General features: G+C 46.4%; 2 protein-coding genes across 13 annotated transcripts in view; one reads left to right on the forward strand and one right to left on the reverse strand.

Annotated features, from left to right (window-relative positions):
• UBN1 (ubinuclein 1) overlaps nt 1-12,281 on the reverse strand; it is a 39,866-nt gene extending 27,585 nt beyond the window's left edge. For 5 of the 7 annotated variants that reach the window (XM_030925265.1, XM_030925266.1, XM_030925267.1 and 2 more), the window contains exons 1-2: nt 10,617-11,395; nt 4,188-4,475 (exon numbers count right to left, since the gene is read on the reverse strand). In XM_030925265.1, coding sequence (XP_030781125.1) covers nt 4,188-4,436 — 249 coding nt within the window. In that variant the 5' untranslated portion in view covers nt 4,437-4,475; nt 10,617-11,395. Of the gene's footprint in view, nt 1-4,187; nt 4,476-10,432 lie in introns of all 7 variants that reach the window. The other 2 variants (XM_030925264.1, XM_030925263.1) reach the window with 1 other exon arrangement.
• Nucleotides 11,454-24,945, forward strand: part of GLYR1 (glyoxylate reductase 1 homolog) — a 44,778-nt gene continuing 31,286 nt past the window's right edge. For 4 of the 6 annotated variants that reach the window (XR_746878.1, XR_004055460.1, XM_010353884.1 and 1 more), the window contains exons 1-5: nt 11,454-11,615; nt 12,631-12,667; nt 13,684-13,763; nt 23,697-23,835; nt 24,372-24,614. Coding sequence is in view for 4 of the 6 variants with exons in the window: in XM_010353884.1 (XP_010352186.1) it covers nt 11,578-11,615; nt 12,631-12,667; nt 13,684-13,763; nt 23,697-23,835; nt 24,372-24,614 (537 nt within the window). In the remaining 2 variants the exon portion in view is untranslated. The remainder of the gene's footprint in view (nt 11,616-12,630; nt 12,668-13,683; nt 13,764-23,696; nt 23,836-24,371; nt 24,615-24,945) is intronic. The other 2 variants (XM_010353886.2, XM_030925268.1) reach the window with 1 other exon arrangement.

The following is a 24,945-nucleotide window of genomic DNA, read 5'->3' on the forward strand; positions in this document are numbered from 1 at the left end:
CTCCAGGGCCTGTGTTGTACCAGACTTAAACAATGATCATATTGTAATTTCTGTTACCTGTGGTGGTGGTACCATTCTCCTAAAACATCTACAGATGTTTGTTTTGAGGATGATACAGTGTTTTCTCTACCTTTCTACAGTCCTCTGAGTCTAGCACAGTGCCTTCATACTATTAAGAAATATACACTAGGCCGGGCGCGGTGGCTCAAGCCTGTAATCCCAGCACTTTGGGAGGCCGAGACGGGCGGATCACGAGGTCAGGAGATCGAGACCATCCTGGCTAACACGGTGAAACCCCGTCTCTACTAAAAATACAAAAAAATAGCCGGGCGAGGTGGCGGGCGCCTGTAGTCCCAGCTACTCCGGAGGCTGAGGCAGGAGAATGGCATAAACCCGGGAGGCGGAGCTTGCAGTGAGCTGAGATCCGGCCACTGCACTCCAGCCCGGGCGACAGAGCAAGACTCCGTCTCAAAAAAAAAAAAAAAAAGAAATATACACTAAAAGAATTGCTGCACAAATGTGTCCAATTTTATTGTACTTTTAACACTGCAGAGTAGACCCACAGCGATTTAGGAGTTCCCTGAACCCGAAGTCCAGGACTGAATCCTCTGAATCGGATCCAAAGCTCTCTGTGTATCCTCCATGCATTTGTCTGCAATGGAGAAGGGCATTTGGAGCCCCCAAAAACCTGCAATCACAGCACTGGAGTTCTAATTTCAGTTGACCTACTGATTTGGTTTCAACCCACAAATAAACACATTAACCAACCCCTACTACTGTCTCTTCCTCTAAATGAAGAAGATACCATTTTACTGAAACAGGAATTATAAAAGGATTTGAAGGCCGGGCGCGGTGGCTCACGCCTGTAATCCCAGCACTTTAGGAGGCCGAGGCGGGCGGATCACAAGATCAGGAGATTGAGACCACGGTGAAACCCCGTCTCTACTAAAAATACAAAAAATTAGCCGGGCACAGCTGCGGGTACCTGTAGTCCCAGCTACTCGGGAGGCTGAGGCAGGAGAATGGCGGGAACCCGGGAGGCAGAGCTTGCAGTGAGCCGAGATCGCGCCACTGCACTCCAGCCAGGGAGACAGAGCGAGACTCCGTCTCAAAAACAAAAAAACGACAACAGCAACAAAAAAGATTTGAAATTACTTTTTCTCATCCTGCCCAGTGACCCTCATCCAACAGGCTGACCCTTGGTACAGACTCATTGGCCTCGATTCTGACAATTACGCAATCAGACCTCAATCAAGGTCTGATTTTTTTTTTTTTGGTTTGTTTTTTTTGGTGGGGTAGATGGAGTCTCACCACCACCCAGGCTGGAGTACAGTGGCGCGATCTCAGCCGGTTGCAATCCCCGCCTCCTGGGTTCAAATGATTCTCATGCCTCAGCCTCCCCAGAGCTGGGATTACAGGTGTGTGCCACCACCTCTGGCTTTTTTTTTTTTTTTGAGACAGAGTCTCGCTCTGTCACCCAGGCTGGGGTGCAGTGGCATGATCTCAGCTCACTGAAACCTCCAGCCCCTGGGTTCAAGCAATTCTCCTGCCTCAGCCTCCCAAGTAGCTGGGATTACATGTGCGCACTACTACATCCGGCTAATTTTTGTATTTTTAGTAGAGATGGGGTTTCACCATGTTGGCCAGGCTAGTCTCGAACTCCTTACCTCAAGTGATCAGCCCGCCTTAGCCTCCCAAAGTGTTGGGATACTGCGCCAGGCCTTCTAGCCATTTTTTTTTTTTTTTTTTTTTTTTTTTTGACACAGGGTCTTGCTTTCACCCAGCGCGGTGGTGTGATCACGGCTCACTGCAACCTTGACCTCCCAGGCTCAAGCAATCCTCCCATCTCAGCCACCTCAGCTTTCTGAGTAGCTGGAACTTCAGGCATGCACCATCATGCCCAGCTAATTTCTGCATTATTTTGCAGAGATGGAGTTTCACTATGTTGCCCAGGCTAGTCTTGAACTCCTGTGGTCAAGTGATCCTCATGTCTCTGACTCCCAAAGTGCTGGGATTATAGGTGTGAGCCACTATGCCAGGCCAAGAAAATACATTTTTTTTTTTTTTTTTGCGGAGTCTCGCTGTCACCCAGGCTGGAGTGCAGTGGCCAGATCTCAGCTCACTGCAAGATCCGCCTCCCGGGTTCACACCATTCTCCTGCCTCAGCCTCCCGAGTAGCTGGGACTACAGGCGCCCGCCACCTCGCCCGGCTAATTTTTTTTTTTTTTTAGTAGAGACGGGGTTTCACCGGGTTAGCCAGGATGGTCTCGATCTCCTGACCTCGTGATCCGCCCGTCTCGGCCTCCCAAAGCGCTGGGATTACAGGCTTGAGCCACCGCGCCCAGCCGGAAATACATTTTTTAATCTCAGGAAAAAAAGGTTAATCCTTCTAACCAAAAATACCCTCCAAACAGCACACCTGTGAATAAGACCAACTGATCACTTGGCACTAAGGCATACTGCTAGAAACTCCACAACATGATCTCATTCCACACTCAGACAGCTGTGAGCCAATTATCAGCCTCATCCCCATTTCACCAAGAGCCACTCTAGAGACCAGAATGCTACCAGTGTGGGGCCTACTTACCTTTTCCTCAGAGCCTAGCATAGTGCAAAGGTAGACATAGGTGCTTAAAAATGCTTTTCACCTAGGCGATACTCAAATACCATATGATTCTATCTACATACAATACAAAAACACAGCCAGGTGCAGTGGCTCATGCCTGTAATCCCAACACTTTGGGAGGCAGAGGTGGGTGGATCACTTGAGGTCAGGAGTTTGAGACCAGCCTGACGACCAACAGGGTGAAACCCCATCTCTAACAAAAATACAAAAAAAAAAATTAGCCAGATGTGATGGCTGGCACCTGTAATCCCAGCTACTCGGGAGGCTAAGGCAGGAGAACCACTTGAACTTGGGAGGCAAAAGTTGCAGTGAGCCAAGACTGCACCACCGCACTGCAGCCTGGGTGACAGGGTAAGACTTCGTGTCAAAAAAAAAAAAAAAGAGAGAGGCCAGACGCTGTGGCTCACGCCTGTAATCCCAGCACTTTGGGAGGCCAAGGTGGGTGGATTATCACAAGGTCAGGAGATCGAGACCATCCTGGCTAACACGTTGAAATGCCGTCTCTACTAAAAACACAAAAAAATTAGCCGGGCATGGTGGTGGACGTCTGTAGTCCCAGCTACTCGGGAGGCTGAGGCAGGAGAATGGTGTGAACACAGGAGGCAGAGGTTGCAATGAGCCAAGATCACGCCACTGCACTCCAGCCTGGGCGACAGAGCGAGACTCCGCCTCAAAAAACAAACAAACATACAAAAAAATCCCACAAATCTAAGCTGATCTAAGCTGTTAGAAATCAGGGCAGTGGTTGCCCATAAGTACTGGGATAGTGTTCTGGCAGGGCAGAAGGAGGGTTTCTGGGGTCATGATAAATATATGTTGTGACCTACGTGCAGATTACATGGGTGCACTGAGTTCATGAAAATCCATCAAGTTGTGGCTAGGTGCAGTGGCTCACGTTTGTAATCCCAGCGCTTTGGGAGGCCAAGGCAGGCAGATCTCTTGAGAACAGGAGTTTGAGACCAGCCTGGCCAACACAGTGAAATGCCATCTCTACCAAAAATACAGAAATTAGCTGGGTATGGTGGCGTGCACCTGTAATCCCAGCTACTCAGGAGGTTGAGGCAGAAGAATCACTTGAACCCAGGAGGCGGAGGTTACAGTGAGCCGAGATCGCGCCACTGCACTCCGGCCTGGGCGACAGGGCAAGACTTGGTCAAAAACACAAAAAAAAAACAAAAAAAAAAGCAGTCTACGTGTTTTCTTGTCTGCCCCTATACTAGGTAGACAGCAAGACTCTCTTGGAAGAGAAAAATGTCCAGCATGAAATTCTAACAATGGAACTGTCAGGGACTGGTTTCATTTACACATAACATTTACAACCTTGACAGAGAAAAATGTACTGTTTTTAAAATTTATGCTAATTAGTTATAATTCAAATTGGCCTCTCCCTTTGCGCACAGAGGTAAGAGAAGCAAACCTTGTGCTTGCCTTGAGTGAGTGACAGGATCTTGGAGCAGCCAAAACCTCAGTAAATCTTGCTTCCTCACTGTGGAAGCCCCACATGCATGCACTGACCCCTGTGCATTAAACCTGCAGCGCCTCTGGGAACAAAGGGGTATACCTTGTCTCCAGGCTGAAGGCCTTTTACCTTCCCTCGGATATTCTTCACCAGCTCTGGGTAGAAGAACTCTGGGCAGCGTTTGTGATCTGGTTCAAAGAGGGTGAGTGTAATCCGAATAGCTGCTGCGGCCGGCTCACAGTCCTGATGCTGTTCTGCTCCCCCAGCCTCCTCCTTCCGGGACTTCTTCAAAAATGCAGGATTCAGGGAACCTGGGAGAGAGGTGAACTGGACCCTGTGGGGCTCCGACATGGCTACCAACAAGTCTTAGCGGGTGTCACTGCATGGCTTCTGTTAACATTGAAAAGAAGGGCCAGGTCAAACGAAGATGATAAAATAGTTTACCTGTCTAATTAAAGAGATTGAAGTTTAAGAGAATTTCGTTGTCAAGAAAACTCCACTGTTATACTTTGTCATTTATTGCTTTTTTTTCTGCTTAAATACTCATCCTTAAAATTTTTTCATAATCATTCAGAGACAGTCACTGCTTAGCACAATTTCAGTCTTTTTTTCTACGTATCTATATCCTAGCTCCTCGACCTAAAGAATGCATGCTGACAGAGCCTTAGACCTCCACATTGTAAAGACCACTAAAATATTATTTTCCACTTAATTTGTCTAACACTTATTTCTTCTGGCTGAGAATAACCTTTAAGGACTCTTTATTTTCATCATCAGCAGTTTCCTATCATTGGGAGCCAATCTTCACAGGGATAAAGCTTTTATCAGCTAAACAAAAGATACTGCCTACCCCAGGATAGTAAAGAACCAGTGACTCAGGAGGGTGTGGCTAGGCTCACTTCCTAACAAAGTTACACACTCCTGCCCTGTGCACCACTCTCACACCCAAATACTGGCCTTGGCAAAATAAATTATCACATGCCAAAGACCTTCAAAATCACTAGGGAATGGTCAAAACAGATTTTGAATACAGAATTCCAAATGTTCACAGAATATGAATATGATAATACACGCCATACAGGTTTTCTGCTTACTTCATATATAATTTTGTGTCCTGCTTTTTAAAAGAGTTCATATTCTAGTGTGAACTTTCTACCATAGCAATAAAGATATTTATTGCAGCCTTGTTTATACAAGAAAAATGATGGAAGCAACCAAAATGACAATCAAATGACAATCAATCAGGGAATGGTTGAATAAACTGCGACTTTCTTACTGACTTGTAAGAGCTCATATTATACATAAATTATTACATATTATAGATATACAACGCCTGTCATGATCTCTTATAACTGCTTTTTCTTTTCTTTTTTTTTTTTTTTGAGACGGAGTCTCACTCTGTCGCCCAGGCTGGAGTGCAGTGGCCGGATCTCAGCTCACTGCAAGCTCCGCCTCCCGGGTTTACGCCATTCTCCTGCTTAAGCCTCCCGAGTAGCTGGGACTACAGGCGCCCGCCACCACGCCCGGCTAGCTTTTTGTACTTTTTAGTAGAGACGGGGTTTCACCGTGTTAGCCAGGATGGTCTCGATCTCCTGACCTCATGATCCGCCCGTCTCGGCCTCCCAAAGTGCTGGGATTACAGGCTTGAGCCACCGTGCCCGGCCATAACTGCTTTTTCTTGTTTTGTTATTTGCTGTTTAATGTTGATTAGAGTGAGGTATGATGAAATAAATGTTAACTTTTTTTTCTGAGATAGGGTCTCGCTGTTATATCCAGGCTGGAGGGCCGTGGCCCAATGACAGCCACTTCAGCCTCAACCTCCCAGGCTCAAGCAAACTTCTCATCACTTCAACCTCTGGAGTAGCTGGGACTACAGGTATATACCACCATGGCTGGCTAATTTTTTCTATTTTTTGTAGAGATGCTGACCCACTATGTTGCCCAGGCTGGTCTTAAGTTCACAACCTCAAGCAACCCTCCTTCCAAGGAAATGATAACTTCATATGCAGTTAAAACTAGGCTCTTCTCCTCTGAGACTCCTCCCATTTCCTGTATGCCTAGAATGGTTCATCTCCAACCAGATCTTAACAGAAGAACTTGTGTATATATGCTTTTTGTTTTTTGAGACAAAGTCTCACTCTGTTGCCCAGACTGGAATAAAATGACTCAATCTCAGTTCACTGCAGCCTCAACCCCCCAGGCTAAAGTGATCCTCCTACCTCAGCCTCCCTAGGAGCTGGAACTATAGGCATGCTAATTTTTGTATTTTTTGTAGGGACGTTGTTTCGCCATGTTGTCCAGACTGGTTTTGAACTCCTGGGCTCAGGCGATCCTCCTGCCTTGGCCTCCCAAAGTGATGGGATTACGGGTGTGAGCCACTGAGCCCAGCCTACATGGTCATTTATAGATATTTTTTCACATTTACTTCATTAACCCCAGATGAATTTGCTATGCTATAAAGTATGAGGATAGGCTGTAACTTGCTTTCTTCCAGCATCAATCACTAAACAATCCTTCCTTCCCGTGCTGATTTGGCATATATTGCAAAGCAACATTGCAGATATCTAAGGCCTGTTTCTGAAGTCCATCTGTATATTAATAGAGTATTTAGAGATTCTTTAACCAGTATTGTACTGTTTTGAAAAGTTTTATGATAGATTTTAATATTGCAAAGTTAAAGTTCATGTTTATTATCCTTCTTTATAAATAATACTTTGCCATTCCAGCCTATGTATTATTTTGGCAGGTTTCCAAAAAACTCACTGTATTTTGGTTGTAAATGAATCACAAACTTGAGTTAATTGAGGAAAATTAGCATATATCCATATACATGTAAACGTATTTGTATGTATCCAATATTCATTTGTCAAATTATGATCATAAAATTGCAACATAACATCAGATAAGGGAAAAAAAGTATCTGCAAATGAAGAGTTAAAATAATTCTAATCAGGCAGCAAAACGATTAGCAGTAAAACAGGTTGGTGCTGCAAAAGACCATCTCCCAACATGTACTAAGATGTTAAAGATTTCCCTAAAAGAAATCTCCAAGGCCCTCAGGATATCTGTGATGCACTGGGTTGTGGAAATAAATCCCAGCCGAAGGTTTACAGATTCCCCCACTGACAGAACCGGAACTGTCTCACTACAAGAAGGGAATCAGCAGGTTAACCAATGGGATTTAGGAAGGTCATCCTGGAAGTGGCAACCAGGTCCTACTCTCCCTGTCCAGGCAGTAAACACACAACCTTATCTCAGTCCAAGTCTGACAGACTGCAGCTTCAATCCTAGATGGCAACACTGCTCCTTTCAGTTGCATAAGTGACTCTCCAAGTCCAAGAAGGTAAAAAATAGGACTACAGGATAAAGTGAGTCAAACCTGCAGTCTATTAACACTTAAGATTTTGCGTTGCTTTATAATCACTATAATGTTCTGTTGTTACTAAGCCACTTGAAACAAAGAGAATCCGATATATTAAACAACGGTATGTTCGATTTACAACCATAATTCAAAATGCTTAAGAAAATATAATTAAGTTTAAACATGTTTGTTTAAAAAAAACTGACTTACATTGACGAGTTTATTACACTTATAAGAGTTGCCTAAGTCCTTGGAAAGATTTGTTTAGTTTTTTTTTTTTTTCGTTTTTTTTTTTTTTGAGACAGTTGCCTCACTCCTGTTGCCCAGGCTGGAGTGCAGTGGCACCATGAGAGCTCACTGCAGCCTCAACTTCCCAGACCCAGGTGATTCTCCTATCCCAGTCTCCCAAGTAGCTGGGACTACAGGCACTCACCACCGCGCCAGGCTTTTTTTTTTTTTCTATCTTAAGCAGAGACAGAGTTTTGTCATGTTGCCCAGGTTGGTCTCAACTGCCTGGACACAAGCAATTTGTCAATCTTGGCCTCCCAAAGATTTTACCACTAAGTTCATCTCTTTAGATGTTTGAAGTATTTGAATCGGAAATATAAAGCTTTACGTGCAGTTTAAAACATTTAAGATAATTTAATTAACTTTGTGATTTAATTAACTTTGTAAAAAGAGTTAGGAATTTAATCTGTTAAACTGGTGCCTGAATTGAACCTTTGTCAAAGATCAAGTTTTTTTTTTAAATAAATGTTCTTAGATTTGTAAATAAAACAAGATTTGTGAGTAATACTTAAAAGGCTTAAAAATAGCCAAGTTTTTAAATACTCCACTTTAGCCCAGCACAGTGGCTCATGCCTGTAATCTCAACAAATTTGGGAAGTCAAGGTGGGAGGACTGCTTGAGCCCAGGATTTCAAGACCAGCCTGGGCAACACAGTGAGACCATCTCTACAAATACAAAAACCAGCTGGGTGTGGTGGCGTGCACACATGATCCCAGCTCCTCAGGAGGCTAAGGTGGGAAGATCCCTCGCGCCAGGGAGACCAAGGCTGAAGTGAGCGGTGATTGTGTCACTGTACTCAACCCTGGGTAACAGAAAGACTATGTCTCAAATAATAGTAATTATTAACAAACATTCAACTTTAATGAGTTGAACACTATTTTAAGTACAGAATTATACACATAGAAACATCTCTCTCAAGGCTAGGTGCAGTGGCTCACTTCCCGAAATCCCAGCACTTTGGGAGGCTAAGGCAGGATGATCACTAGAGCCTAGGAGTTTAAGATCAGCCAGGGCAACATGGTGAGACTTCTTCTCTACAAAAAAATTTTAAAAAATTAGCCAGGTAGGCTAGGCACAGTGGCTCATGCCTGTAATTCCAACACTTTCGGAGGCCGAGGCAGGCGGATCACAAGATCAGGAAATCGAGACTATCCTGGCTAACACAGTGAAACCCCGTCTCTACTAAAAATACAAAAAACTTAGCCGGGCATGGTGGTGGGTGCCTGTAGTCCCAGCTACTCAGGAGGCTGAGGCAGGAGAATGGCGTGAACCCGGTAGGCAGAGGTTGCGGTGAGCCGAGATTGTGCCACTGCACTCCAGTCTGGGCAAAAGAGTAAGACTATGTCTCAAAAAAAAAAAAAAAAAAAATAGCCAGGTATAGTGGTACACCCCTGTAGTCTCAGCTACTAAGGAGGCTGAGGTGCGAGTATGGCTTGAACCTGGGAAGGTCCAGGCTGCAGTAAGCTGTGATCCTGCCACTGCACTCCAGCGTGAGTGATAAGAGTGCAACTCCGTTTCAAAAAAAAAAAAAAAAAAAGAAAAAAAAAACCACAAAGATCCCCCTTTAAAAACATCAGTTGGCATTATTGGGAAAGTACTAGCCTTACTTGTCCATTGGTTATTCTCAGGAATTTTATGTTTTTTCTTACCGTGCTCATATATCCTTTTAAACATCATATTTTCAAACTGGTTATTGATGAAAAACTAAATTGTGTATTCCAACTTATAATGAGTACCCTTCCTAAATTCTCATTTTAATGGCTTTTATTCCCCCAAAATAGGCAGACCTATCATCCATGGAAATAAGAATTCTGTCTTCCCTTTTCCAAAAATTGCATTTCTTATTTTTGTTTCCTGTCTTATTGCATTGGCTAGAACTTTCAGGATATTAGGCAATACATTCTTATTATCTAATAGTGGCAGAAATGTAACATGTTTCTGATGTTAATGGGAATGCCTCTAGGTTTTGATGCAATGTTGATTAAAGATTTTTTTTGGTGGGGGGGACGAGTCTCGCTCTGTCGCAAGGCTGGAGTGCAGTGACATAATCGGAGCTCACTGTAACCTCCGCTTTCCGGCTTCAGCGATTCTCCTGCCTCAGCCTCCCGAATAGCTAGGACTACAAGCATGTGCCAACACGCCCGGCTAATTTTGTATTTTTAGCAAAGACGGGACTGACCGTGTTGGCCAGGCTGGTCTCGAACTGCTGATCTGAGGTGGTCCGCCCGCCTCGTCCTCCCAAAACGCTGGGATTACAGGCTTATGCCACCATGCCCAGCCAAGATTCATATTTTTAATTAAGTTATTAAAACATCCTTCAACTCCTTACAAATTAAGAATTTTTAAACAGGAACATGCTATTTTTATCAAATTATTCCCTGGTAAATACGCTTTCAAGATCATTTTGTCTTAAAAAGACACACACAGTAAAATGACAGTTCATGCAGTTAGTTCTTGGTACTTCAGGGAAACTGATCTGCCAAAAAAAAATCAGGCTGCGGGACGACCCAGTACGCTAAACACCGTCTTGCAACCGAAACCTCTAACCACCAAAATGCCTTGGGAAAATGCGTGTGGACCCGCCACCTTTTCCAGCAGGCTGGAACTCAATAAGAGCCCGACACCAAGTCTAAGTCATTCCTTGACACTGTGGAGTCTGTGATCAGGACTGGGATCTTTTGAAAAACTGAGTTTCTACCTGGTCTGCTGAAGTTTGGGCCGGCGCTGCGCTCAACTGCGGCTAACACTTCCCACTTCATGGTTCAGTTTTCAAGTGTCCAAACTACGCCCGGCATCTGTCTTGCCTGTTGTCACAACTTTTTCAGAAGTGCAAAACTACTGCAAGGCTAACGGGACAGCCTGGACCCGACAAAGACACGCACCTTTGTCCCCAGAGCCGACGCGGGCCGCAGACGTCCTCCCGCGGCGGTCCTCATGCCGGTCCCCGGGCGGCGGCGCAGCTAGCGGTGGGCTTCCCAGCCGTGGCTCCCTGCGGGCGGGCGGCCAGCGCCTCGGACCATGGCCGGGTCCCCGCGCCCAGGGGAGCCTGGTGTGCCGCGCCGCGCGCCGGCCCAGGAGGAAGCGAAGAAATGCCAACTCGACGTCCGCACAGCCACTCCGAGGACACCAAGGGGTCGGGGGAGCAGCCTCCGGGAGCCCCGGGAGAACTTGCGGCGCGGGACCACGCGCTCAGACGGCGCCTCCGAAAGCGGCCGTCGGGAGGAGCGCTCCAAAGAACACGGGCGACAGGAGCAGACAGGCGCGGACACCAGGGCCTCCCGGTCTGCGGCCAAGAGGAGTAGCTGGGCGCCGGAGCCCAGACCCGGCGGAAGCTGAGTTCCAGGCCGCGCTGAGCTCCGTCACCGCAGCTCACGGGCGCAGCGACGGGGCCGACCAGCGCCTCGGGCTCGGGAATGGCCCCGGGGCCCGCGCAGGACCAACGGCCGCAACGGAAGCGCCGAGAGGGGAGGAGCGCGGAGTCCAAGGCCCGGGGGCGGGGCGGGCCGCGAGGCCGGCTCCCTCTCGCGCTCAGCCGGTCGCACCGTCGTCGCCGCCGCCGCCGCCGCCGCCGCCGCCTCAGACCGCGGACGCTTCGTTGTCACGAGCCGGAGGGAGGGGGAAGGAGCCGGGAGCCTCTGCGCTTCGGCGCGCGGAGACCGCGGCGCTCGCATCACGTGCCGCTCGGCCGGCCAATGATCCCCAGCAGGCGCGGTGACGTCAGAGCAGCGGCGTGGCCGATGACAGCCGGCCCCCATCACGTGGTCGGACCCACTCCAATGGGCGGCGCCGAGGCGACCTGCTTGTTCCCGGCGGCCCGTGCGTCGGTGGTGGTTGGGTGGTAAGATGGCGGCTGTGAGTCTGCGGCTCGGCGACTTGGTGTGGTGAGTCCGGGCGGCCGGGCTAACCGAGACGCGCCGGGGAGCTGCCCGCCAGGGTGCGGGGTTCGCTGCCGGCCCCGGAGCTGCCTTTCTGTGCGCTCCAGGTCGCGGAGAGAGGGGAAGAGAAGGTGCCGGCGCTTCCGAGCGGCGCCGGGCGGAAGGGGCAGTCCAGTCCCAGGGGACCGAGGCCGAGGGTGGCCACGGCGGGCACTGGCTTTGATCCCCGAGGCCGCCCGGGAGGGGTCTGCACTCGGGGCCCAGATACTGGCGGCCTCTGTGAAAGGAGCCGCCGGTGCTGCGAGGTTTCCTTGGACGACGGGTTCCCGGGGTCTTGCTGGGGCTTCCCAGAAAGCAGAAGCGCCGGGGACCGGACCTGCGAGTCCATCTCGCCGGTGCCATTCGGTCAAAGCCCAGGTTGCGATGCAGCCGACCTGTGCGGGCGGCTCAACTGGGATTGCCTAACCGGACTTCTGGCGTTGGCCCGCGAAGAAACGGCGGGGTAGTTCTTTACAACCGATGGCTTGGCAGTGACCAGTGCAAGCTTGGGTGCCTCCCGCGTTCTGCTTCTGTGTCCCAGACAACCACCCGAACCAAGGCTGATTGTCGCCGCCTCCCTCGAGCTGCATAGCTTGTTTCTCCACCCAGAGGAAGGCTTCCATTAGCATTTGTCAAAGCCAGGCAGGTCTCCTGTTGAATTAAACCAGACTTAGGGAGGGAATGTCTGTGTTTACAGAGGAAGCTGTTCTCCCACTCCTGTCATTAAGAAGCTCCAGACAAGTGACTTGACAGTTGTGTTGTTCTGTATTCCTTGTCAACAGAAGAATGGTTATACGTTGTGCACATAAGTATACAATTTTGCATTTTGCTTCTGAGGGTCTTGGGCCCAGCTGTGGAAGCTTTTGTTCCGGCCCTTGAGGATGCCAGCAGAGATTTAGGAAAGTAAATTACGTACTGAGTGGGTTGAAGGAGATGGGCTGACTTTTCCAGGTCAAGTGTTGACTCTGTGTGTTTTCTCTAGGGGGAAACTCGGCCGGTATCCTCCTTGGCCAGGAAAGGTGAGTGTCTTGGTACTAAAGGAAGATATCTGAAGTTGGGTTTGAGGAGGTGGAGAATGTAAGATGCATTCCTCTCAGTTTCTAGTATTGAGTTAAACTGGGCCCATTCAGATGGCACTTAGAATTTTTTTTCCCCAGTATCAGTTATTTTTTAAAAGGCAATACAGTATATTCCAGATCACTAAATCTGCTCTAAACGCTTATTTCTTGATTTAGAGGAGGTTTATGAAGTTTCTTTTTTAACCCCGGAAATAATTCTAATCTGAATTTAGCTTTATGCTTAAATGTAACAAAAGGAGAAGAAAATATAAATTATCCAGAAAGAGAAGTCTAAATGTAGGTTAGTGAAAAGCCAAAGTATTTTTGTCCCAACTAAGTTTAAATCTTCTTTCCATGTTACCATATGTGCTACTCCAGTGCCTCTTTGCAGAAGTTGGCATTCCAGATTTTGCGTGAGGTGATCCATCATTGCTTTCCAAATGTTGTGTTTTTATATTCTTGCTTGGAGCCCAGGAAGTGTCTTTAAATGGTCTCTTTGCAATATGGTGTTTTCTGTGCCTCAGTTGTCCTTTGTTTTCACTATGTCCTGTCTCAACTCTTCCTGCACAGGAAGTATTTCAAAGAGTGTCCTCTGCTTTTTTTCAGTAATGATGGGGTCACATTGGGGCGGGGCGGGTTGGTGGGGGGCAGGAGATGTTCTTGATCTTAGTTTTAACTGCTTGTAAGACAGGGCCACTGCAGTGAAAGGGATATGGTGTCTACCGAGCACTGTGCTACATGTTAAATATTGGGAACTTCTAGAATATCTGCACATTTCCACAAATCTCAATAGAAAAATGGGAGATTTAAACAAGTACTAGGCCTTGGGTTCTGTTTTGTATATAAATACATTTATTTGTAAGTCATTTTAATTTACTTTTTTCTTACCAACGTAGAGCTGTGTAGAGCAATGTGGAGCCACTAGAAAGTGGGCTGCTGTGTTGCCAGCCAACCTTTTCCCCGCTTTTATCCTCCAGATTGTTAATCCACCAAAGGACTTGAAGAAACCTCGTGGAAAGAAATGCTTCTTTGTGAAATTTTTTGGAACAGAAGATCAGTGAGTAGTATTCACCAGGAGTCTCCCTTTGCCTTTCTTTCTGTGTTATCTGGAGTCTGAGCTGCTTTGAAAATATTCTAAGGATCTTTAGTTCAGTCTTCTTATAATGTATAATACTGGCATCTCATTCTGCCTTCATACCTAAATAAAGGTGCAATTTCTTGCAGAAATTGCCCTAGATAACTGTCCTAGGCCTATAACTAAGTCAGGCAAGAACTAGGTTCATTTACCTTCTAAATGTAATAATCACATCGAAGTAGTTTCTCACATGTTTCTTTACCCAACTCCAAAGGCAGTTCCTTTTTGTTTGTTTTTGAGACAGGGACTTACTGTGTCACCCAGCCTGGAGTGCAGAGGCACACTCTCAGCTCACCACAACCTCTGCCTCCCCAACTCAAGCAGTCCGCTCACCTCAGCCTCCTGAATAGCTGGGACCACAGGTGTGCACCACCATGCCCAGCTAATTTTTTGTAGAGGGGTTTTATCATGTTGCCCAGGATGATCTGGAACTCCTGGACTCAAGCAATCCACCTGTCTTGGCCTCCCAAAGTGCTGGATTATAGGCATGAACCACCACGCCCAGCTGGCAGTTATCTTTATAAAAGACATGTTCAGTTCTTTTTTAATGCTATATGTCATTGTGGTTCATGCATGAGGTATACAATGAAAACTAAAATTGTATTTACCTTAATAAAAGTAATTGTTCAATCCTGTTCTCATTTGTAAAACTAAGTGATTTGTTCTGACATTATTATAGTAAGTCTTTGTGCCGGATCTGTCCTAAGTTGGGGAAACCAGGACCATTAATCTGAGACTCTTTGACCATATAGCATGTTGCAGTGAGGAGAAGAACATGTATTAACTTGAGTTACTAGTGATTTGTTTAGCTTCCTCATCACTATGTCAAGTTGCTTACCTGGGTCTAGCTAGATGGCTTGACCTTTTTTTTCTGAGATGGAGTTTGACTCTGTCACCCAGTCTGGAGTGCAATGGCGTGATCTCAGCTCACTGCAACCTCCACCTCTCGGGTTCAAGCAATTCTTATGGCTGAGCCTCCCGAGTAGCTGGGACTACAGGCGCTCACCACCACGCCTGGCTAATTTTTTTGTATTTTTAGTAGAGACAGTGTTTCACCACGTTGGCCAAGCTGGTCTCAAACTCCTGCCTGACCTCAAGTCATCTGCCCCCCCAACCCCCGGCCTCCCAAAGTTCTGGGATTACAGGTGAGAGCCACCATGTCCAGCCGATTTGATTTAAGTAGTTATAGTTCTATTATTCTTACAGGAAAATACAGCATTAGACTTGAAAAAAAAATCTCTGGCTTCTCCGGTAAATCTAATTCTGATGGTTAAAGTATTTCTTCTTAGAAAGCAATATATTATAAACAGTATTCTTCACTCATCCAGGAGTTTATATGTCAGAGTACTCTTCCTGGTTTCATGTTTACAGATATAGCCAGCCCCACTTCTCTATCACAAGCCAGCTTAGCAGCCTGTGGTGGCAGTATTTCAAGGAGATCACTGGCCTGAAGCTGTGGAGCCAGAGCTTCTGGAAGAGGGAATGTTCTTACAATTCCATGGATATAAAAAAGAATATTTGGCCGGTCATGGTTCCTTAGGCCTGTAATCCCAGTATTTTGGGAGGCCAGGGTGGGTGGATCACTGGAGATCATGAGTTCGAGACTATCCTGGCCAACGTGGCAAAACCCCGTTTCTACAGAAAATACAAAAATTAGCCAGGAGTGGTGGTGTGTGCCTGTAATCCCAGCTACTTGGGAGGCTGAGGCTCGAGAATCGCTTGAACCCAGGAGGCAGAGATAGATCGGGACACTGCACTCCAGCATGGGTGACAGCGAGACTCCGTCTCAAAAAAAAAAAAAAAAAGGATTGTGTGCAGAATGAATGATGGCAGATAATTATTTATTCTAGGCTGGGCCCAGTGGCTCCATGCCTGTAATCCCAGCACTTTGGGAGGCCAAGACGGGGATTGGTAGAGCCCAGGAGCTGGAGACCAGCCTGGGCAACATAGCAAGACCTTGTCTCTACGCTAAAAAAAAAAAAACTTTTTTTTTTTTTTAATAGCCAGGCATGGTGGTACACTAGTGTAGTCCCAGGTATGCAGAAGGCTAAGGCAGGAGGATTGCTTGAGCCCAGGAGGTCAAAACTGCAGTGAACCATGATCACAACCTTGCACTCCAGTCTGGGTGACAGAGCTAGACCCTGTCTCAAAAAGAAAAAGAATTCTAGAAGAGGGAGAGGTCAGTGGAGAGCCATGAGATCCAAGAAGACTGACTGAAGAGATGGGATTTGAATCCAGCTCTGGAAGATACATAGAATTCGAATGGACAAGGACTGTAGGGGCATTTCAGGCAGCGGAGACGCTATGAACAATTGGCATTAAGCTGGGTGTTATGGAAAGGGAGAGGCTCCCTGCCTGAGGTAAGTTGTCCTTAGGAGTAACAGAGGCAGTATGGTTGGCCCAAACTTCATTAGCTAAACAAATAATTACACAAGTGTGAAACAAAAATGGGAATTCAGTCTCATTACAGGGAGTCTGAAAGCTATTGTTTCCTTATTTTTTTGTTTGTTTGTTGTCTTTGGTTTTTGTTTTTTTTTTTGAGACAGGCTGGAGTGCAGTAGCACAGACATGGGTCACTGCATCCTTGACTTCCCAGGCTAAGGCAATCCTCCCGCCTCAGCAGTCCGAGTAGCTGGGACTACAGGTGTGCACCACCATGCCCTGCTAATTTTTTTACCTTTTTTTTTTTATTTGGAGAGACAGGTTCTCACCATCTTTCCCAGGCTGGTCTCAAACTCCTGGGCTCAAGTGATCGTCCCGCTATGGCCTCCCAAAGTACTGGGATTACGGGCGTGAGCTATAGCGCCAAGCCCCGATTGTGTGTGTGTGTGTGTGTGTGTGTGTATATATATATATATATATATCTTTTTTTAATACTAAAAGGCTGGATTAATAAGCTGTGATCCTTGTTTATAACAAGTGCTAGAAATAGGACACAGAAAATTGGAGTTGAGTTAATTTCAGAGCTTAACCAGGCAAACAGGTGAAGCCAGTGGTGATGTGCTTGCTGAAGACAAAAATAGCCTGATGTAGTGGTGATGATATAATTTCTAACTGACTGAAGTTCTTTGGAGGGTTGTAAACAAGTGGGATACAAAGCAACTGCTAAATGCAATATTTTTAACCTTTTAAACTCCTTTGATAGAGTTACACATTTTAAAAAACTATAAAAATGAAGTCACTGTGGTACTAATATGTTATCTTTTTGTGGGTAGACAGTTAACTTAGAGAAAGGAAATGAAGGGGAAAGATGTACAGTACTTCTCTAAAGGAGGAACACTTCCTTAGTGATCAGTACTGGGGCGGGTTAATGTGTTTTTCTATTAAGGTAAGATCTCCAGATTGGCTGCTGACAGCAGATTACTTTGGGGGAAAGAGCTCTGGATTGGTTACCGGCCTAATGTGCATTCAGGTACCGGTTCCACCTTACTCCCTGATCTGGGCAAGCTATTTCACCTTTCTGAGCCTCTGTGTCCTCAACATAAGGGGATGATACCCCCTACCTCATGGTTAGGAAGGAAAAGTAGTATCACTGTGTAGAATGTGGCTTGCCATACAGCAGGTATTAGCAGACATTGGGCCAGGATGCCTTTAAGTATGGAAAACAGAGAGATGGAGACTCTCCCTATGAGACAGAGAGAGAGAGCGCGTGTGTGTGTATGTTTGAAAAGAAAGGATTGTGAGAGTTGGAAGTTCCTAAAGGATGTCAGCCAGGTATGCTCTTTTTACCAAAAGGCTTTGAGTACAAAATCATGCATGATTCCACCTTGATGTAAAACTGTACTATGCCTCATCAGGAATACTATGTGTACTTCAGATCATGGTTCCAAAGGGATCTGTTAGAACTGGCCAAGATCCCGAAAACGGAACTGAGTCAGACAAAAGAGCAGGACTCTTAAATGTGGAGAAGCAAAGACTGAAGGAAGCACAGGATCAGGATGTAGGAAACAGCAAATGGCCTGGAGGATTTTGGCGATGGGCACTGCTAGTAGATTGTGGTGTGACTGCGTTAGGAGCAGTGTGAGGAGCACTGGATGAAATGGGCGTTTAAAAGGTAGTGTAGACAAGTATTGCAAGGGGATTTTTTAGGGATGAGAACTTGTGAAGACAAAGTCATAACTGGCTCCTGTAGAAGCTGGACTGCACCTCACCCCAGAGGTGAACCCCAGAGGCAGAGCTTGCAGTAAGCCAAGATCGCGCCACTGCACTGCAGCTTGGGCGACAGAGTGAAACTCCGTCTCAAAAAAAAAAAAAAACAAAGAGGCCGGGCACAGTTTTTACATCACGCCTGTAATCCCAGCACTTTGGGAAGCTAAGGCGGGCAGATCACGAGGTCAAGAGATCGAGACCATCCTGGCTAACGCTGTGAAACCCCGTCTCTACTAAAAATACAAAAAAAAAATTAGCCGGATGTGGTGGCAGGTTCCTGTAGTCCCAGCTACTTGGGAGGCTGAGGCAGGAGAATGGCGTGAACCTAGGAGGCGGAGCTTGCAGTGAGCCGAGATTGTGCCACTGCACTCCAGCCTAGGCAACAGAGCGAGACTCCATCTCAAAAAGAAGAAAGAAAAGTTTCATCAGTGGCTATAAATGATGGTGGAATGGAGGGAGTGTTCATTTAAATAACAGGTGCTCAGAAGCCACCAGAAACCAACCATTTCAACAGATTGTGGACAAACAATGGAGAGGCTGCAAGTACCTACCCACGAGTTTCCATGGCAGTCTGCACCTCCAGTCCTCACAGCAGCCCTTTCAGCAGGTGCACAGGGTCATCTTTCTGGTTCTTATTTTTTCACAGATGAGGAAACTGAGAGACCAGTGGTACTTTTTCCATCAAGCCACATCTAAAGTGGACAGGTCTCACTGGATGTGAGGTGTCTGAGTCAGTACTGAAAGTAGCTGTTCTGAAAGAATTTGTGGTTAATAATTAGCGTAGCAGCTTGGAAGCATCCCTTTTTCCTTTCACCTGCACCTGGTTTGTGTGTGTTTTTTCGGGTGCTTTTACTTCTAAAGAACTTAACCTGGAACACCTAAGTAATCTTCAGCCCCTTTTGTCTTGGGAGTCTGTTGTCCCATCTCAAGAGGCTCCAAAAAAGTCACCTTGTTGGTCCTATATTGGGAACTTGTGTGGTCCTCAGCTTCTGACCAGAAGCTCCTAGGATTTTTTTTAAAAAGGCACGCATAGAAATTGTTTACTAGGTATTCACCAAATGCAAATGGGGAAGCAAACCCACACCTTCTGGCCCCATCTTTGTTGTCACTTGTATTTTTATTCTTATTTTTATTTTTTTGAGACAGAGTCTCGCTCTGTTGCCAGGCTGGAATGCAGTGGTACGATCTCTGCTCACTGCAACCTCCGCCTCCTGGGTTCGAGCGATTCTTCTGCCTCAGCGTCCCGAGTAGCTGGGATTACAGGCGCATGCCACCACACATAGCTAATTTTTGTATTTTTAGTAGAGACAGGGTTTCACCGTGTTGGCCAGGATGGTCTCGATGTCTTGACCTCGGCCTCCCAAAGTGCTGGAATTACAGGTGTGAGCTACCACGCCCGGCTTGTTCTCACCTTTAGACTCTATGCTTGTGTGTGTGTGTGTGTGTGTGTGTGTGTGTGTGTGTGTGTGTGTGTGTGTTCTTTTTCTCTGTCTCTCTCCCTCCGTCCCCCGTCTTCTCCCCGCCCTTTCTCCTTTTCTCTTTCTTTTAGCTTCAAGGCTTCAGCCCAGGTCACCTGTCTGTGCAAAGGCTGAAACAAATGTAAGAGGGTTCAAGATTAGTCATAAACTGACATCTTTAATATACACTATCTACATGTATGATTTTCTTTTTTCTTTTCTTTTTTTTTTTTTTTTTTAATCAAGTCTTGCTTTGTTGCCCATGCTGGAGTGCAGTAGCACGATCTCCACTCGCTACAACCTGCACCTCCTGGGTTCAAGGCAATTGCTGCTTCAGCCTCCTGAGTAGCTGGGATTCCAGACGTGCTACCACACCTAGCCAATTTTTGTGTTTTCTGGTAGAGATGGGGTTTCACCATGTTGGCTAGGCTGGTCTTGAGCTCCTGGCCTCAATTGATCCACCTGCCTTGGTCTCCCAAAGTGTTGGGATTACAGGCGTGAGCCGCCGCACCCGGCCCTATGTGTATGATTTTCATTTAAGAGGAAAGCAAATCAGAAGTGTGGAAGTTTTTGAAGATACCAGATTTTAATTCATTTTGATTGGAGTAATCTGAGAGTGGCTTAGTGGCGGTTCTGTATTCATAGATGAAGAGACTTTTTATAGGAAGTGTGTCAGGTCACCAGGGTAAACTGGCTGTGTTACAGGTGCAGTTACCCCAGCAGCCAGGCAGGAGCAACCCACCAGAGCAAACTTACAAACCAGGAAGTCATAGAGGAAACCCTCTGGGCAGTCGGAATAGCCTGTGTTCTATGGCAGAGGCCTTTTCCATTGATTTGGTTTTTTCAAGATAATATGTGTTCACCATTAAAAAAAAAAAAACAAAAAAACCTGTCAACACTAAAACAGTTGCATTCATCCCCATCCCACAGACACCCAGTTAGACCAGTTTCTGATGGTGTGTCCCTCCAGAGATATCAGTGCATGGTCAGTCCATTTTCCTTATCTTTGCACGAATGGTGGCACATAACATGCATTGCTTTTTATCTTGATCATCTCCACGTAGCCAGACATCTTATGAGACATTCCCTTTCCTTCTCTGTTTTCAGGCGTTTACTACCACGATCTACCTGCCTCTGCCTCCCAAAGTGCTGGGATTACAGGTGTGAGCCACTGTGCCCAGCCAAGCTGGTTTTTTATGGCTGTTTTCTAATGTAACAGGATACTTCTCCAGCAATAAGTTGATTCCTTAAATAGATTAACATTTCTTGGATTTACCATCCTATTCATACTGTCAATTCATTTAGCCATTTTAATGTTTTGAAGATGGTTGTAAAGAGGAAAATTTCAGTATCTCAAATGCTTTAAAGTGAGTGGAATTTTGACTGTACAGTTCCTTCTAGCAGAAATCAGTAAACCTTGTAAGATGCTTCAACAAAAAATGGGGTTGATTTCTTGACACTTCACAGACGTCCTCACCTTTCCATTCTCTCAGAATCAGGTTCTTGTGAGGCTGGGGAGTGGGAGTCGGGGATGGAGGTAGCAGGATGGCATGGGTGGGATTAGCGAGTCTTGGAGTCTGTTGTCCCATCTCAAGGGGTCCATAAAAATCACCCTGTTGGTCCTATATTGGGAACTTGTGTGGTTCTCAGCTGCTGAACAGAAGCTCCTAGGAGGAAGAGGCTGGTCACAACTCCTTAAGCTTCATCCTTGATACTGGTTGTGTCATCTCAGACCCACGGGTTAGTGTGGTAGCTTCACTGGCTTTGGGGGCTGGGTCTGACTTTGCATCTGATTGCTCTGGCCTGTCATTAGCATCCCCATAAGGAGAGGGAAGGGAGTCAGTTCAGGGATATACTTGCCAGAAAATCTGAGGTCGAAATCTCCTTCTACTTATCCTCCTGGCAGGTTGAACTCATTGGCACTCTTATGTTGAATTTCAAACTTTAAGATGAGTTGGTCACTAGAAAGTAATTTGCTGGCTCACGCCTGTAATCCCAGCACTTTGGGAGGCCAAGGCGGGCAGATCACTGGAGGCCAGAAGTTCAAGACCAGCCTGGCCAACACAGGGAAACCCCGTCTCTACTAGAAATACAAAGATTAGCTGGGTGTGGTGGTACATACCTGTAGTCTCAGCAACTCGGGAGATTGAGGCAGGAGAGTTGCTTGAACCTGGGAGGCGGAGATTACAGTGAGCTAAGATCGTGCCACTGCACTCCATCCTGGGTGACAAAGCGAGACTCTGTCTACCCAAAAAAAAAAAAAAAAAGGCCGGGCACGGTGGCTCACTCCTGGAATCCCAGCACTTTGGGAAGCTGAGGCGGGCAGATCACCTGAGGTCAGGAGTTCGCGACCAGCCTGACCAACATGGAGAAACTCTGTCTCTACTAAAAATATAAAATTAGCTGGGCATGGTGGTGCACGCCTGTAATCCCAGCACTTCGGAGGCTGAGGCAGGAGAATCGCTTGAACCTGGGAGGCAAGCTTGCAGTGAGCCGAGATCGCGCCATTGCACTCCAGCCTGAGCAACAAGAGTGAAACTCCGTCTCAAAAAAAAAAAAAAAGGGAAGGAATTTGCCTAACTCCTCTAGTTGGAGCTGTGTCAGGGAGACCAGCTTCTGTATCTCCATTCATCGTCTCACTTAGCCATGGTGGCATGCCTAATAGTGGTTCACTGCCTGTCATCTGCAGGCCGATGATCCCAGGGCTGTGTTTTTGCACAGAACCCATCATCACAACTACCAGCACCACACTCAAAGTCCAGGTATCTGGTGGAGGGTTAGTAACAATTATTTTTATGTGCAAAGGTTAACACTGACGCTGTTAGTGAATATTCTCTAGCTTTCTATAAAGAAAACAACCTGAAGCTCGTGAGATAGCTCGGTTTCTGTATCCTTAACCTGACCCACTTTTTCTGAAGGTTATGCTGTGAAAGCTGTGAGTATCACAGGCTAAAACATGTAAATCAACTGATACCTTGTCAAGCCTATAAAATTATTTTGTGCTTGGATTCTATAAGCTGCATGCCATTGAGGGAAACATAGAAAGCCAGCTGCAGCAGATTTGTTCAGGTTAGTGTGGCAGGCCAGGTACCCCAGAATTGACAGCTGATTACTTTCCTGTGTTACACATTGATAGTTGAAATTAAAAATTAAGTATCAAAGATGTATGTTCTTCTACCTTTAATCTCAAAAATCTTGTTCTGTTTCTTTTTTTTGAGATCATAAAACAGCATGCCATCTCGTTTTTAAATGCCTCCTTTTGTAACTGCTGCCCTTATTCCAAACCATGTGTTCCGTGTTTTGTGTGGTTTAGTAGCCATGGTTACCATCATTTATGAACAAATATAGGCTCAGTGGCTGTGAATATCCATAAAAGCCACAAATTTTAGAAGATGTTGCATTTCTTCAGCTCTGTAACATCGCTGATTCTCTGTCGATCAATAGATCATAGATCTGGTTCCGATTGTTGACAAGCAGCAAGCATTTTCCTGCATAGTAATGCTGCTGTCGTCTATCACGTTTCCAGGTACCCTGATTCCCAGGGATCCGTGTGTGGCCATTTGTACTGCCTGGTGAGAATGGGAAAGGGTCTCCAGATTTCTTTCTGCCCTGAGCAAGTGGCAGGGTATATGTGATTGGGCATTGGAAGCTGATAGACGACTGTGGAAATAAGTAATGTGTAACAGTGCTTTCTCTGGAGGAATTTAATTTGTGGTTGCTGCAGTGGTAGTGGTGGTTGTTCTGCTTGACTTGTTTCAAGAAAATATACTTTAGGCATAAGACTCTGAGATGGTTGATAGCATGTTTTGAAAAAAATGGGCCGGGCGCGGTGGCTCAAGCCTGTAATCCCAGCACTTTGGGAGGCCGAGACGGGCGGATCACGAGGTCAGAAGATCGAGACCATCCTGGCTAACACGGTGAAACCCCGTCTCTACTAAAAAAATACAAAAAACTAGCCGGGCGCGGTGGCGGGCGCCTGTAGTTCCAGCTACTCGGGAGGCTGAGGCAGGAGAATGGCGTAAACCCGGGAGGCGGAGCTTGCAGTGACCTGAGATCCGGCCACTGCACTCCAGCCTGGGCGACAAAGCGAGACTCCATCTCAAAAAAAAAAGAAAGAAAAAAATGATGAGGCCTATTGCAGAGTCCAGTTAAACCAAATGGATATTTAAACCGTGCCGTAGTGAGGTTGTTGATACTTTATGGCATGTGCAATATGGATCATACCCTTTCTATTTTTGTTTTGTGCTAGTGCCTGGATCAAAGTGGAACAGCTGAAGCCATATCATGCTCATAAAGAGGAAATGATAAAAATTAACAAGGGTAAACGATTCCAGCAAGCGGTAGATGCCGTGGAAGAGTTCCTCAGGAGAGCCAAAGGGAAAGACCAGGTGAGAGACAACAATGTTCACTTTCTACCAACGCCAGACTGGTGATTTTTGCATAGCAACTAACAGATTAAATGTCACCCAAGCCCAAACCTTTGTTCTTCTGCAATGCCACTGGAGAAAGCTACTTCATTTCTAAGGTGTCAGCATTTTGCTTATCAGCTTGAAACTCCATGCGGCTAACCCTTCTGGAGTAGGTTGTTGCTTTTAGGAAAACTGCTTGGACCCAGGAGAAATATCTAGCATTTGAGTCTAGTACAGGCCATTTCTTCCTTTCATAGCACACAGATTAGGAGTGTAGCTTTGAAATATATATACTGCCTGCATTTAAGTCCCATCTCCTAGTTTTGGGACCTAGGGAAAGTGACTTTTAAAATCTGCTTCTCCCAATGTCTGGGGATGACAGCAGACTCTATTCTAGGGTCGCTGTGAGGAGACCACACAGAGTGCCTGTAGCAGCACGTGGCACCTGTAAATGGTGGTGGCGATGGCGACAGCAGCTGTGGTGGTAGTTATCATTATTATTATTAAACTTTCAGACGTCATCCCACAATTCTGCTGATGACAAGAATCGACGTAATTCCAGTGAGGAGAGAAGTAGGCCAAACTCAGGTGATGAGAAGCGCAAACTTAGCCTGTCTGAAGGGAAGGTGAAGAAGAACATGGGAGAAGGAAAGAAGAGGGTGTCTTCAGGCTCTTCAGAGAGAGGCTCCAAATCCCCTCTGAAAAGAGCCCAAGAGCAAAGTCCCCGGAAGCGGGGTCGGCCCCCAAAGGATGAGAAGGTTTGTTTTCTCTCTGCAGCTTCCGGGATTAGTGATGTCCTTTTAGTATAAGGTAGAGTTCAGCTCTACAGTATGCCTCCGCTCACGGAGTGGGAGCAGAATTCTGTGCTCAAGAATCCTGCAGGGCAGGTGCGGTGGCTCATGCCTTGTCCCAGCAACTCAGGAGGCTGAGGCAGGAAGATGGCTTGAGACTTGGAGCTCAAGCCTGCATTGAGCCGATTGCACCACTGCACTCTAGCCTGGGTGATAGATGAAGACCCTGACTCTTATTTTAAAAAATAAAAAAGAATCCCATATTCCAGGTGAGAGACACGGCCTGGATGCAGGTGTG

Source organism: Rhinopithecus roxellana, chromosome 20 (assembly GCF_007565055.1).
Source record: "Rhinopithecus roxellana isolate Shanxi Qingling chromosome 20, ASM756505v1, whole genome shotgun sequence".
NCBI lineage: Eukaryota > Metazoa > Chordata > Mammalia > Primates > Cercopithecidae > Rhinopithecus > Rhinopithecus roxellana.